The sequence below is a fragment of the Oncorhynchus keta genome, unplaced genomic scaffold (genome assembly GCF_023373465.1).
Source record: "Oncorhynchus keta strain PuntledgeMale-10-30-2019 unplaced genomic scaffold, Oket_V2 Un_contig_5319_pilon_pilon, whole genome shotgun sequence".
NCBI classification, from domain to species: domain Eukaryota; kingdom Metazoa; phylum Chordata; class Actinopteri; order Salmoniformes; family Salmonidae; genus Oncorhynchus; species Oncorhynchus keta.
This window is the reverse complement of record NW_026288228.1, coordinates 22,711-38,177: the sequence shown is the minus strand read 5'-3', so window position 1 is coordinate 38,177 and position 15,467 is coordinate 22,711. Positions and strand designations below refer to the sequence as shown.

Genomic DNA, 15,467 nt, shown 5'->3' with positions numbered 1-15,467 from the left:
ACTACACCTGTTGTATTCAGCATTTCACTGTAAGGTCTACTACACCTGTTGTATTCAGCATTTCACTGTGAGGTCTACTACACCTGTTGTATTCAGCATTTCACTGTGAGGTCTACTACACCTGTTGTATTCAGCATTTCACTGTAAGGTCTACTACACCTGTTGTATTCAGCATTTCACTGTGAGGTCTACTACACCTGTTGTATTCAGCATCTCACTGTGAGGTCTACTACACCTGTTGTATTCAGCATTTCACTGTGAGGTCTACTACACCTGTTGTATTCAGCATTTCACTGTAAGGTCTACTACACCTGTTGTATTCAGCATCTCACTGTGAGGTCTACTACACCTGTTGTATTCAGCATTTCACTGTGAGGTCTACTACACCTGTTGTATTCAGCATTTCACTGTGAGGTCTACTACACCTGTTGTATTCAGCATTTCACTGTGAGGTCTACTACACCTGTTGTATTCAGCATTTCACTGTGAGGTCTACTACACCTGTTGTATTCAGCATTTCACTGTGAGGTCTACTACACCTGTTGTATTCAGCATTTCACTGTGAGGTCTACTACACCTGTTGTATTCAGCATTTCACTGTGAGGTCTACTACACCTGTTGTATTCAGCATTTCACTGTAAGGTCTACCTACACCTGTTGTATTCAGCATTTCACTGTGAGGTCTACTACACCTGTTGTATTCAGCATTTCACTGTAAGGTCTACTACACCTGTTGTATTCAGCATTTCACTGTAAGGTCTACTACACCTGTTGTATTCAGCATTTCACTGTAAGGTCTACTACACCTGTTGTATTCAGCATTTCACTGTAAGGTCTACCTACACCTGTTGTATTCAGCATTTCACTGTGAGGTCTACTACACCTGTTGTATTCAGCATTTCACTGTAAGGTCTACTACACCTGTTGTATTCAGCATTTCACTGTAAGGTCTACTACACCTGTTGTATTCAGCATTTCACTGTAAGGTCTACCTACACCTGTTGTATTCAGCATTTCACTGTGAGGTCTACTACACCTGTTGTATTCAGCATTTCACTGTAAGGTCTACTACACCTGTTGTATTCAGCATTTCACTGTAAGGTCTACTACACCTGTTGTATTCAGCATTTCACTGTAAGGTCTACTACACCTGTTGTATTCAGCATTTCACTGTAAGGTCTACTACACCTGTTGTATTCAGCATTTCACTGTGAGGTCTACTACACCTGTTGTATTCAGCATTTCACTGTGAGGTCTACTACACCTGTTGTATTCAGCATTTCACTGTGAGGTCTACTACACCTGTTGTATTCAGCATTTCACTGTAAGGTCTACTACACCTGTTGTATTCAGCATTTCACTGTAAGGTCTACTACACCTGTTGTATTCAGCATTTCACTGTAAGGTCTACCTACACCTGTTGTATTCAGCATTTCACTGTGAGGTCTACTACACCTGTTGTATTCAGCATTTCACTGTAAGGTCTACTACACCTGTTGTATTCAGCATTTCACTGTAAGGTCTACTACACCTGTTGTATTCAGCATTTCACTGTAAGGTCTACTACACCTGTTGTATTCAGCATTTCACTGTGAGGTCTACTACACCTGTTGTATTCAGCATTTCACTGTAAGGTCTACCTACACCTGTTGTATTCAGCATTTCACTGTGAGGTCTACTACACCTGTTGTATTCAGCATTTCACTGTAAGGTCTACCTACACCTGTTGTATTCAGCATTTCACTGTGAGATCTACCTACACCTGTTGTATTCAGCATTTCACTGTGAGGTCTACTACACCTGTTGTATTCAGCATTTCACTGTAAGGTCTACCTACACCTGTTGTATTCAGCATTTCACTGTGAGGTCTACTACACCTGTTGTATTCAGCATTTCTCTGTTGTATGTGACAAATAACTTTAGATTTGAGTAATGCTGTCGTTATGAATCCACGTCATACCACTTAGGGCTGTGACTGGCATGGAATATTGGATGATGGTTATTGGTCAGCCAAATGACCACGGTCACCGTAATAACCATTTGGAGAAGGAATACAGGAATAAAGTGGAGGGGGCGTTGCCTAGGCAACCGAAGACTCGTCTGTCAAGCACCAAGCTTACCAAGGAACAACAAAGTTTCATCACTTTGTAGAGTCCATGTTACAGCAGACACGGACTCAACCGCACGAATGCCCGGCTGGCCACGAATACCGGGCTGGCTGCTCTTGAGTCAGCATTTCTTTCCACACACAAAAATACAGTGCCTTGCGAAAGTATTCGGCCCCTTGAACTTTGCGACCTTTTGCGACCTTTTGCCACATTTCAGGCTTCAAACATAAAGATATAAAACTGTATTTTTTGTGAAGAATCAACAACAAGTGGGACACAATCATGAAGTGGAACGACATTTATTGGATATTTCAAACTTTTTAACAAATCAAAACTGAAAAATTGGGCGTGCAAAATTATTATTATTACACCTACTCTGCTCCTCACAAACGCACAGCGGTTGGAACCAAACATCTCAAATGTGTACTCATCAGACCAAAGGACAGATTTCCATCGGTCTAATGTCCATTGCTCCTGTTTTTGGACCAGGCAAGTGTCTTCTTATTGGTGTCCTTCAGTAGTGGTTTCTTAGCAGCAAATCAACTATCGACTAAATAAAAGGCAGGAGACTGTCTGGGAAGTGTCTCTGTGATACACGATCTTATGTCCTGTCTGTATGCATGTTGTCCAACCAACTGAAACTCCTCTCTCCTATAGGGACACACTAAGATCAATGCTTTTAACTGGTCTAAACTCTCTCCTATAGGGACACACTAAGATCAATGCTTTTAACTGGTCTAACTCTCTCCTATAGGGACACACTAAGATCAATGCTTTTAACTGGTCTAAACTCTCTCCTATAGGGACACACTAAGATCAATGCTTTTAACTGGTCTAAAGTCCGCAAGCTCAGCTTCAAGAGGAAACGTTTTCTCATCAAACTCAGACCAGACCTCAATGTAAGTCCTTATACCACAGCTTGGCAGAATACTCCATTCTGATTGGTTGAAAGGGTGTTGATTTATTTCTCAGTAAATTCACAGTAATATTCCACGGTTAGTTCCAACACAGTGTTTTATCAGTAGATGAACACAGCACTCGTTTCTCCTGTTCTAACCAATGCTAAACTATGTGTTGACCATGTCTGTGCCCGCCTGCAGCAGAGTGCATACCAGGACACTCTGGAGTTTGTGATGGCCAGTAGAGATTGCTGTAAGATCTTCTGGAAAATATGTGTGGAGTACCACGCCTTCTTCAGACTGTTTGAGGAACCCAAGCCCAAAGCCAAAGCTGTTCTCTTCACCAGAGGGTCCTCCTTCAGGTTTAGGTAGGCTGGCTGGGTGGGTGGAGCTGGTAGAGGTTTGGGTAGGCTGGCTGGCTGGGTGGAGCTTGTAGAGGTTTAGGTAGGCTGGGTGGGTGGGTGGAGCTGGTAGAGGTTTGGGTAGGCTGGCTGGCTGGGTGAAGCTGGTAGAGGTTTGGGTAGGCTGGGTGGGTGGGTGGAGCTTGTAGAGGTTTGGGTAGGCTGGCTGGGAGGGTGGAGCTGGTAGAGGTTTGGGTAGGCTGGCTGGGTGGGTGGAGCTGGTAGAGGTTTGGGTAGGCTGGCTGGGTGGGTGGAGCTTGTAGAGGTTTAGGTAGGCTGGCTGGGTGGGTGGGTGGAGCTTGTAGAGGTTTGGGTGGGCTGGCTGGTGGGTGGAGCTTGTAGAGGTTTAGGTAGGCTGGCTGGCTAGGTGGGTGGAGCTGGTAGAGGTTTGGGTAGGCTGGCTGGCTGGGTGGGTGGAGCTTGTAGAGGTTTGGGTAGGCTGGCTGGGTGGGTGGGTGGAGCTGGTAGAGGTTTGGGTAGGCTGGCTGGGTGGGTGGGTGGAGCTTGTAGAGGTTTAGGTAGGCTGGCTGGCTGGGTGGGTGGAGCTTGTAGAGGTTTGGGTAGGCTGGCTGGGTGGGTGGGTGGAGCTTGTAGAGGTTTAGGTAGGCTGGCTGGGTGGGTGGGTGGAGCTGGTAGAGGTTTGGGTAGGCTGGCTGGGTGGGTGGGTGGAGCTTGTAGAGGTTTAGGTAGGCTGGCTGGCTGGGTGGGTGGAGCTTGTAGAGGTTTGGGTAGGCTGGCTGGGTGGGTGGAGCTTGTAGAGGTTTGGGTAGGCTGGCTGGGTGGGTGGGTGGAGCTTGTAGAGGTTTGGGTAGGCTGGCTGGGTGGGTGGGTGGAGCTGGTAGAGGTTTGGGTAGGCTGGCTGGGTGGGTGGGTGGAGCTGGTAGAGGTTTGGGTAGGCTGGCTGGCTGGCTGGTGGGTGGAGCTTGTAGAGGTTTGGGTAGGCTGGGTGGGTGGAGCTGGTAGAGGTTTAGGTAGGCTGGGTGGGTGGGTGGAGCTGGTAGAGGTTTGATACTGGACTCAACAATGTGACCTTTCCTATTGTGTCAGGGCCTGTCACTGACAGTCCTTTTACAGGGACTGTGCTGCTTCATCAGACCTCTGTGTTTCAACATACTACCACGTCTCTTTCTGTCTGCAGCGGTCGGACACAGAAGCAGGTTTTCGACTACGTCAAGGACTCCGAGTTCCAAAAGGTCCCTTTTGAAAGGTGAGACTTCACCTGGTCTGGATGTCAGCCTCTCTTCCCCTGAGGCGTGTGTGGCTCCAGGTTCCCATGTCAATGTCCCTTTACCTCAACAGTTGATAGACTAAGCCTCGCCTGTCTCCTCTCCCCACCAGGAAACGCAGTAAGAAGGTGTCCGGCAGCAGCCTGACACCCCAGGACAGAAAGACATCCACAGTGCCACAAGAGGTCAGTATATCCTGGTGACCTTTCTCTCTGTGATTCATAGGAGAAGGAATAGAGTTAGTGTGTGTTCTGGTCTTTATATCACAGAGTATCCCTTTAACTTCTCTCTCTCCCTCCTCTCCAGAGTGTCTCTGTGGACCAGACAGACTCTCCTCTCAGGTTGACCCTCCAGGCCCCGGTGGACGACCTTACAGTGACCAACGGCCACCAGGCTGGACCAGAGGCCCAGGCTCTACCCTCCACCACGGGACACCCAGAGCAGCAGATCTCAGGTCCAGTCCGGCAGGCAGCTGAAGGCAGCAGCTCTTCTATCTCCTACATCCACTGTTCTGGTATAGATAGAGAACGAGGCCAGAGGCACACGCTCACACACACATGTTAGCCCCTCCCCCAGGGTTAGCGCCCTGCACTGTTAGCCCCTCCCCCAGGGTTAGCCCCTCCCACAGGGTTAGCGCCCTGCACTGTTAGCCCCTCCCCCAGGGTTAGCCCCTCCCCCAGGGTTAGCTCCCTGCCACTGTTAGCCCCTCCCTCAGGGTTAGCGCCCTGCACTGTTAGCCCCTCCCCCAGGGTTAGCTCCCTGCCACTGTTAGCCCCTCCCCCAGGGTTAGCCCCTCCCACAGGGTTAGCGCCCTGCACTGTTAGCCCCTCCCCCAGGGTTAGCTCCCTGCCACTGTTAGCCCCTCCCACAGGGTTAGCGCCCTGCACTGTTAGCCCCTCCCCCAGGGTTAGCTCCCTGCCACTGTTAGCCCCTCCCCCAGGGTTAGCCCCTCCCACAGGGTTAGCGCCCTGCACTGTTAGCCCCTCCCCCAGGGTTAGCTCCCTGCCACTGTTAGCCCCTCCCACAGGGTTAGCTCCCTGCCACTGGGTTAGCCCCTCCCTCAGGGTTAGCTCCCTGCCACTGTTAGCCCCTCCCCAGGGTTAGCCCCTCCCACAGGGTTAGCGCCCTGCACTGTTAGCCCCTCCCCAGGGTTAGCTCCCTGCCACTGTTAGCCCCTCCCCCAGGGTTAGCCCCTCCCACAGGGTTAGCGCCCTGCACTGTTAGCCCCTCCCCCAGGGTTAGCCCCTCCCACAGGGTTAGCGCCCTGCACTGTTAGCCCCTCCCCCAGGGTTAGCGCCCTGCCCTGTTAGCCCCTCCCCCAGGGTTAGCCCCTCCCACAGGGTTAGCGCCCTGCACTGTTAGCCCCTCCCCCAGGGTTAGCTCCCTGCCACTGTTAGCCCCTCCCACAGGGTTAGCTCCCTGCCACTGTTAGCCCCTCCCTCAGGGTTAGCTCCCTGCCGCTGTTAGCCCCTCCCACAGGGTTAGCTCCCTGCCACTGTTAGCCCCTCCCCTCAGGGTTAGCTCCTCCCACAGGGATAGCGCCCTGCACTGTTAGCCCCTCCCCAGGGTTAGCCCCTCCCTCAGGGTTAGCGCCCTGCACTGTTAGCCCCTCCCCCAGGGTTAGCCCCTCCCACAGGGTTAGCGCCCTGCACTGTTAGCCCCTCCCCCAGGGTTAGCTCCCTGCCACTGTTAGCCCCTCCCACAGGGTTAGCTCCCTGCCACTGTTAGCCCCTCCCTCAGGGTTAGCTCCCTGCCGCTGTTAGCCCCTCCCACAGGGTTAGCTCCCTGCCACTGTTAGCCCCTCCCTCAGGGTTAGCTCCCTGCTGCTGTTAGCCCCTCCCCCAGGGTTAGCTCCCTGCCACTGTTAGCCCCTCCCTCGGGGTTAGCTCCCTGCCACAGTTAGCCCCTCCCTCGGGGCAGTTAACCCACTGTTCCCTGGTAGGCCGTCATTGTAAATAATATCAGCAGTCATCCTAATCATCAGTCTGTCTGACCCCCCTCCCTGTATCAGCAGTCATCCTAATCATCAGTCTGTCTGCCCCCCCTCCCCCTCCCTGTATCAGCAGTCATCCTAATCATCAGTCTGTCTGCCCCCCCTCCCCCTTCCTCTTTGCTGTCTGCTTGGCTTGACTCCTGGCATGTAAACAAGATGGACATCTCATTGTTGTTCCTTTCGGCCCTGATCCTGATTTCTGTTCTTTTGCAAATCCAACATGGCCGCCGCTTCATCCTCATCATTTGTCTGATTACATTCTCTGACAACACATTATATTTAGCATTAAAAACATGATGTTCAAAGCTTCTATGAATGCTGTTTTTCTGCCATCACTGTTGTGCTTCTCTCCAGACTGTTTCCTCTCTCTCTCTACTGTGTTCCACTGTTGTGCTTCTCTCCAGGCTGTTTCCTCTGTCTCTCTACTGTGTTCCACTGTTGTGCTTCTCTCCAGGCTGTTTCCTCTGTCTCTCTACTGTGTTCCACTGTTGTGCTTCTCTCCAGACTGTTTCCTCTGTCTCTCTACTGTGTTCCACTGTTGTGCTTCTCTCCAGGCTGTTTCCTCTCTCTCTGACTCGTTCCTGTCCCCTCCTCTCTTCCAGGTGTGATCTCAGGCTGTCTCCTCTCTCTCTCCTAGGTGTGATCTCAGGCTGCTCTGATCTCTCTGACTCGTTCCTGTCCCCTCCTCTCTTCCAGGTGTGATCTCAGGCAGCTCTGATCTCTCTGACTCGTTCCTGTCCCCTCCTCTCTTCCAGGTGTGATCTCAGGCAGCTCTGATCTCTCTGACTCGTTCCTGTCCCCTCCTCTCTTCCAGGTGTGATCTCAGGCAGCTCTGATCTCTCTGACTCGTTCCTGTCCCCTCCTCTCTTCCAGGTGTGATCTCAGGCAGCTCTGATCTCTCTGACTCGTTCCTGTCCCCTCCTCTCTTCCAGGTGTGATCTCAGGCAGCTCTGATCTCTCTGACTCGTTCCTGTCCCCTCCTCTCTTCCAGGTGTGATCTCAGGCAGCTCTGATCTCTCTGACTCGTTCCTGTCCCCTCCTCTCTTCCAGGTGTGATCTCAGGCAGCTCTGATCTCTCTGACTCGTTCCTGTCCCCTCCTCTCTTCCAGGTGTGATCTCAGGCAGCTCTGATCTCTCTGACTCGTTCCTGTCCCCTCCTCTCTTCCAGGTGTGATCTCAGGCAGCTCTGATCTCTCTGACTCGTTCCTGTCCCCTCCTCTCTTCCAGGTGTGATCTCAGGCAGCTCTGATCTCTCTGACTCGTTCCTGTCCCCTCCTCTCTTCCAGGTGTGATCTCAGGCAGCTCTGATCTCTCTGACTCGTTCCTGTCCCCTCCTCTCTTCCAGGTGTGATCTCAGGCAGCTCTGATCTCTCTGACTCGTTCCTGTCCCCTCCTCTCTTCCAGGTGTGATCTCAGGCAGCTCTGATCTCTCTGACTCGTTCCTGTCCCCTCCTCTCTTCCAGGTGTGATCTCAGGCAGCTCTGATCTCTCTGACTCGTTCCTGTCTCCTCCTCTCTTCCAGGTGTGATCTCAGGCAGCTCTGATCTCTCTGACTCGTTCCTGTCCCCTCCTCTCTTCCAGGTGTGATCTCAGGCAGCTCTGATCTCTCTGACTCGTTCCTGTCCCCTCCTCTCCTCCAGGTGTGATCTCAGGCAGCTCTGATCTCTCTGACTCGTTCCTGTCTCCTCCTCTCTTCCAGGTGTGATCTCAGGCAGCTCTGATCTCTCTGACTCGTTCCTGTCTCCTCCTCTCCTCCAGGTGTGATCTCAGGCAGCTCTGATCTCTCTGACTCGTTCCTGTCCCCTCCTCTCTTCCAGGTGTGATCTCAGGCAGCTCTGATCTCTCTGACTCGTTCCTGTCTCCTCCTCTCCTCCAGGTGTGATCTCAGGCAGCTCTGATCTCTCTGACTCGTTCCTGTCCCTTCCTCTCTTCCAGGCAGCTCTCCAGTGGTGGTGAAGGGGCAGAAAGCCTTTCCCTTCGGCCCGGGTCAGAGCCCCAACGGGCACCAGCCCTCGCCCTTCGGCCCGGGTCAGAGCCCCAACGGGCACCAGCCCTCGCCCATCAACGCCCATTCCTCCCCCCTCTCATCCCCCCTGTTCACCGACGCTGGCTACGTCCGCACGGATGACGAAGACGAGGTTCGGAGGAAGGTTCGTCTTTCAGGGAGGGAGGCAGGGTGGGAGAGATTGGAGGAGGGGGGAGGACATGTCCCCATACTCTTGTGAGAGCAATCCAGCCCAGAGGACAGTACTGTTCTACTTTGTTAGAACTGTGGTATCCCACTTTACCAGGCTAGGGAGAGTCTGTAAGGAGTTGTGTTATCCCACTTTACCAGGCTAGGGAGAGTCTGTAAGGAGCTGTGTTATCCCACTTTACCAGGCTAGGGAGAGTCTGTAAGGAGCTGTGTTATCCCACTTTACCAGGCTAGGGAGAGTCTGTAAGGAGCTGTGTTATCCCAGGCTAGGGAGAGTCTGTAAGGAACTGTGTTATCCCACTTTACCAGGCTAGGGAGAGTCTGTAAGGAGCTGTGTTATCCCACTTTACCAGGCTAGGGAGAGTCTGTAAGGAGCTGTGTTATCCCACTTTACCAGGCTAGGGAGAGTCTGTAAGGAGCTGTGTTATCCCACTTTACCAGGCTAGGGAGAGTCTGTAAGGAGCTGTGTTATCCCACTTTACCAGGCTAGGGAGAGTCTGAGAGTCTGGCTAGAGGTCTGTAACTGTGTTATCCCACTTTACCAGGCTAGGGAGAGTCAGGCTGTGCTAGGCTAGGGAGAGTCTGTAAGGAGCTGTGTTATCCCACTTTACCAGGCTAGGGAGAGTCTATAAGGAGCTGTGGTATCCCACTTTACCAGGCTAGGGAGAGTCTGTAAGGAGCTGTGTTATCCCACTTTACCAGGCTAGGGAGAGTCTGTAAGGAGCTGTGTTATCCCACTTTACCAGGCTAGGAGAGTCTGTAAGGAGCTGTGTTATCCCACTTTACCAGGCTAGGGAGAGTCTGTAAGGAGCTGTGTTATCCCACTTTACCAGGCTAGGGAGAGTCTGTAAGGAGCTGTGCTATCCCACTTTACCAGGCTAGGGAGAGTCTGTAAGGAGCTGTGTTATCCCACTTTACCAGGCTAGTGAGAGTCTGTAAGGAGCTGTGTTATCCCACTTTACCAGGCTAGGGAGAGTCTGTAAGGAGCTGTGTTATCCCACTTTACCAGGCTAGGGAGAGTCTGTAAGGAGCTGTGTTATCCCACTTTACCAGGCTAGGGAGAGTCTGTAAGGAGCTGTGTTATCCCACTTTACCAGGCTAGTGAGAGTCTGTAAGGAGCTGTGTTATCCCACTTTACCAGGCTAGGGAGAGTCTGTAAGGAGCTGTGTTATCCCACTTTACCAGGCTAGGGAGAGTCTGTAAGGAGCTGTGTTATCCCACTTTACCAGGCTAGGGAGAGTCTGTAAGGAGCTGTGCTATCCCACTTTACCAGGCTAGGGAGAGTCTGTAAGGAGCTGTGTTATCCCACTTTACCAGGCTAGGGAGAGTCTGTAAGGAGCTGTGTTATCCCACTTTACCAGGCTAGGGAGAGTCTGTAAGGAGCTGTGCTATCCCACTTTACCAGGCTAGTGAGAGTCTGTAAGGAGCTGTGCTATCCCACTTTACCAGGCTAGGGAGAGTCTATAAGGAGCTGTGTTATCCCAGGCTAGGGAGAGTCTGTAAGGAGCTGTGTTATCCCAGGCTAGGGAGAGTCTGTAAGGAGCTGTGTTATCCCACTTTACCAGGCTAGGGAGAGTCTATAAGGAGCTGTGTTATCCCAGGCTAGGGAGAGTCTATAAGGAGCTGTGTTATCCCACTTTACCAGGCTAGGGAGAGTCTGTAAGGAGCTGTGGTATCCCACTTTACCAGGCTAGGGAGAGTCTGTAAGGAGCTGTGTTATCCCACTTTACCAGGCTAGGGAGAGTCTGTAAGGAGCTGTGGTATCCCACTTTACCAGGCTAGGGAGAGTCTATAAGGAGCTGTGTTATCCCACTTTACCAGGCTAGGGAGAGTCTGTAGTCTGTAAGAGCTGTGTTATCCCACTTTACCAGGCTAGGGAGAGTCTGTAAGGAGCTGTGTTATCCCACTTTACCAGGCTAGGGAGAGTCTGTAAGGAGCTGTGTTATCCCACTTTACCAGGCTAGGGAGAGTCTGTAAGGAGCTGTGTTATCCCACTTTACCAGGCTAGGGAGAGTCTGTAAGGAGCTGTGTTATCCCACTTTACCAGGCTAGGGAGAGTCTGTAAGGAGCTGTGTTATCCCACTTTACCAGGCTAGGGAGAGTCTGTAAGGAGCTGTGTTATCCCACTTTACCAGGCTAGGGAGAGTCTGTAAGGAGCTGTGTTATCCCAGGCTTTACCAGAGTCTGTAGAGTCTGTAAGGAGCTGTGTTATCCCAGGCTAGGAGAGTCTGTAAGGAGCTGTGTTATCCCACTTTACCAGGCTAGGGAGAGTCTGTAAGGAGCTGTGTTATCCCACTTTACCAGGCTAGGGAGAGTCTGTAAGGAGCTGTGTTATCCCACTTTACCAGGCTAGTGAGAGTCTGTAAGGAGCTGTGTTATCCCACTTTACCAGGCTAGGGAGAGTCTGTAAGGAGCTGTGTTATCCCAGGCTAGGGAGAGTCTGTAAGGAGCTGTGTTATCCCACTTTACCAGGCTAGGGAGAGTCTGTAAGGAGCTGTGTTATCCCACTTTACCAGGCTAGGGAGAGTCTGTAAGGAGCTGTGTTATCCCACTTTACCAGGCTAGGGAGAGTCTGTAAGGAGCTGTGTTATCCCACTTTACCAGGCTAGGGAGAGTCTGTAAGGAGCTGTGTTATCCCACTTTACCAGGCTAGGGAGAGTCTGTAAGGAGCTGTGTTATCCCACTTTACCAGGCTAGGGAGAGTCTGTAAGGAGCTGTGTTATCCCACTTTACCAGGCTAGGGAGAGTCTGTAAGGAGCTGTGTTATCCCAGGCTAGGGAGAGTCTGTAAGGAGCTGTGTTATCCCACTTTACCAGGCTAGGGAGAGTCTGTAAGGAGCTGTGTTATCCCACTTTACCAGGCTAGGGAGAGTCTGTAAGGAGCTGTGTTATCCCAGGCTAGGGAGAGTCTGTAAGGAGCTGTGTTATCCCACTTTACCAGGCTAGGGAGAGTCTGTAAGGAGCTGTGTTATCCCACTTTACCAGGCTAGGGAGAGTCTGTAAGGAGCTGTGTTATCCCACTTTACCAGGCTAGGGAGAGTCTGTAAGGAGCTGTGTTATCCCACTTTACCAGGCTAGGGAGAGTCTGTAAGGAGCTGTGTTATCCCAGGCTAGGGAGAGTCTGTAAGGAGCTGTGTTATCCCACTTTACCAGGCTAGGGAGAGTCTGTAAGGAGCTGTGTTATCCCACTTTACCAGGCTAGGGAGAGTCTGTAAGGAGCTGTGTTATCCCACTTTACCAGGCTAGGGAGAGTCTGTAAGGAGCTGTGTTATCCCACTTTACCAGGCTAGGGAGAGTCTGTAAGGAGCTGTGTTATCCCACTTTACCAGGCTAGGGAGAGTCTGTAAGGAGCTGTGTTATCCCACTTTACCAGGCTAGGGAGAGTCTGTAAGGAGCTGTGTTATCCCACTTTACCAGGCTAGGGAGAGTCTGTAAGGAGCTGTGTTATCCCAGGCTAGGGAGAGTCTGTAAGGAGCTGTGTTATCCCACTTTACCAGGCTAGGGAGAGTCTGTAAGGAGCTGTGTTATCCCACTTTACCAGGCTAGGGAGAGTCTGTAAGGAGCTGTGTTATCCCACTTTACCAGGCTAGGGAGAGTCTGTAAGGAGCTGTGTTATCCCACTTTACCAGGCTAGGGAGAGTCTGTAAGGAGCTGTGTTATCCCAGGCTAGGGAGAGTCTGTAAGGAGCTGTGTTATCCCACTTTACCAGGCTAGGGAGAGTCTATAAGGAGCTGTGTTATCCCACTTTACCAGGCTAGGGAGAGTCTGTAAGGAGCTGTGTTATCCCACTTTACCAGGCTAGGGAGAGTCTGTAAGGAGCTGTGTTATCCCACTTTACCAGGCTAGGGAGAGTCTGTAAGGAGCTGTGTTATCCCACTTTACCAGGCTAGGGAGAGTCTGTAAGGAGCTGTGTTATCCCACTTTACCAGGCTAGGGAGAGTCTGTAAGGAGCTGTGCTATCCCACTTTACCAGGCTAGGGAGAGTCTGTAAGGAGCTGTGTTATCCCACTTTACCAGGCTAGGGAGAGTCTGTAAGGAGCTGTGTTATCCCACTTTACCAGGCTAGGGAGAGTCTGTAAGGAGCTGTGTTATCCCACTTTACCAGGCTAGGGAGAGTCTGTAAGGAGCTGTGTTATCCCATTTACCAGGCTAGGGAGAGTCTGTAAGGAGCTGTGTTATCCCACTTTACCAGGCTAGGGAGAGTCTGTAAGGAGCTGTGTTATCCCACTTTACCAGGCTAGGGAGAGTCTGTAAGGAGCTGTGTTATCCCACTTTACCAGGCTAGGGAGAGTCTGTAAGGAGCTGTGTTATCCCACTTTACCAGGCTAGGGAGAGTCTGTAAGTAGCTGTGTTATCCCAGGCTAGGGAGAGTCTGTAAGGAGCTGTGTTATCCCAGGCTAGGGAGAGTCTGTAAGGAGCTGTGTTATCCCACTTTACCAGGCTAGGGAGAGTCTGTAAGGAGCTGTGTTATCCCACTTTACCAGGCTAGGGAGAGTCTGTAAGGAGCTGTGTTATCCCACTTTACCAGGCTAGTGAGAGTCTGTAAGGAGCTGTGTTATCCCACTTTACCAGGCTAGGGAGAGTCTGTAAGGAGCTGTGTTATCCCAGGTAGGGAGAGTCTGTAAGGAGCTGTGTTATCCCACTTTACCAGGCTAGGGAGAGTCTGTAAGGAGCTGTGTTATCCCACTTTACCAGGCTAGGGAGAGTCTGTAAGGAGCTGTGTTATCCCACTTTACCAGGCTAGGGAGAGTCTGTAAGGAGCTGTGTTATCCCACTTTACCAGGCTAGGGAGAGTCTGTAAGGAGCTGTGTTATCCCACTTTACCAGGCTAGGGAGAGTCTGTAAGGAGCTGTGTTATCCCACTTTACCAGGCTAGGGAGAGTCTGTAAGGAGCTGTGTTATCCCACTTTACCAGGCTAGGGAGAGTCTGTAAGGAGCTGTGTTATCCCAGGCTAGGGAGAGTCTGTAAGGAGCTGTGGTATCCCACTTTACCAGGCTAGGGAGAGTCTGTAAGGAGCTGTGTTATCCCACTTTACCAGGCTAGGGAGAGTCTGTAAGGAGCTGTGTTATCCCAGGCTAGGGAGAGTCTGTAAGGAGCTGTGTTATCCCACTTTACCAGGCTAGGGAGAGTCTGTAAGGAGCTGTGTTATCCCACTTTACCAGGCTAGGGAGAGTCTGTAAGGAGCTGTGTTATCCCACTTTACCAGGCTAGGGAGAGTCTGTAAGGAGCTGTGTTATCCCACTTTACCAGGCTAGGGAGAGTCTATAAGGAACTGTGTTATCCCACTTTACCAGGCTAGGGAGAGTCTGTAAGGAGCTGTGTTATCCCAGGCTAGGGAGAGTCTGTAAGGAGCTGTGTTATCCCACTTTACCAGGCTAGGGAGAGTCTGTAAGGAGCTGTGTTATCCCACTTTACCAGGCTAGGGAGAGTCTGTAAGGAGCTGTGTTATCCCACTTTACCAGGCTAGGGAGAGTCTGTAAGGAGCTGTGTTATCCCACTTTACCAGGCTAGGGAGAGTCTGTAAGGAGCTGTGTTATCCCACTTTACCAGGCTAGGGAGAGTCTGTAAGGAGCTGTGTTATCCCACTTTACCAGGCTAGGGAGAGTCTGTAAGGAGCTGTGTTATCCCACTTTACCAGGCTAGTGAGAGTCTGTAAGGAGCTGTGTTATCCCACTTTACCAGGCTAGGGAGAGTCTGTAAGGAGCTGTGTTATCCCACTTTACCAGGCTAGGGAGAGTCTGTAAGGAGCTGTGTTATCCCACTTTACCAGGCTAGTGAGAGTCTGTAAGGAGCTGTGTTATCCCACTTTACCAGGCTAGGGAGAGTCTGTAAGGAGCTGTGTTATCCCACTTTACCAGGCTAGGGAGAGTCTGTAAGGAGCTGTGTTATCCCACTTTACCAGGCTAGTGAGAGTCTGTAAGGAGCTGTGTTATCCCACTTTACCAGGCTAGGGAGAGTCTGTAAGGAGCTGTGTTATCCCACTTTACCAGGCTAGGGAGAGTCTGTAAGGAGCTGTGGTATCCCACTTTACCAGGCTAGGGAGAGTCTATAAGGAGCTGTGTTATCCCACTTTACCAGGCTAGGGAGAGTCTGTAAGGAGCTGTGTTATCCCACTTTACCAGGCTAGGGAGAGTCTATAAGGAGCTGTGTTATCCCAGGCTAGGGAGAGTCTATAAGGAGCTGTGTTATCCCACTTTACCAGGCTAGGGAGAGTCTGTAAGGAGCTGTGTTATCCCACTTTACCAGGCTAGGGAGAGTCTGTAAGGAGCTGTGGTATCCCACTTTACCAGGCTAGGGAGAGTCTGTAAGGAGCTGTGTTATCCCAGGCTAGGGAGAGTCTATAAGGAGCTGTGTTATCCCACTTTACCAGGCTAGGGAGAGTCTGTAAGGAGCTGTGTTATCCCACTTTACCAGGCTAGGGAGAGTCTGTAAGGAGCTGTGTTATCCCACTTTACCAGGCTAGGGAGAGTCTGTAAGGAGCTGTGTTATCCCACTTTACCAGGCTAGGGAGAGTCTGTAAGGAACTGTGTTATCCCACTTTACCAGGCTAGGGAGAGTCTGTAAGGAGCTGTGCTATCCCAGGCTAGGGAGAGTCTGTAAGGAGCTGTGCTATCCCAGGCTAGGGAGAGTCTGTAAGGAGCTGTGT

General features: G+C 51.3%; 1 protein-coding gene across 1 annotated transcript in view; it reads left to right on the top strand.

The window, feature by feature from the left end:
* LOC127925217 (FERM, ARHGEF and pleckstrin domain-containing protein 1-like) overlaps nt 1–15,467 on the top strand; it is a gene marked incomplete at its 3' end in the record, with an annotated part of 70,349 nt that overhangs the window by 32,598 nt on the left and 22,284 nt on the right. Inside the window, exons 5-10 of the mRNA XM_052510096.1 lie at nt 2,912–3,007; nt 3,209–3,375; nt 4,547–4,615; nt 4,747–4,819; nt 4,941–5,088; nt 8,563–8,777. Coding sequence (XP_052366056.1) covers nt 2,912–3,007; nt 3,209–3,375; nt 4,547–4,615; nt 4,747–4,819; nt 4,941–5,088; nt 8,563–8,777 — 768 coding nt within the window. The remainder of the gene's footprint in view (nt 1–2,911; nt 3,008–3,208; nt 3,376–4,546; nt 4,616–4,746; nt 4,820–4,940; nt 5,089–8,562; nt 8,778–15,467) is intronic.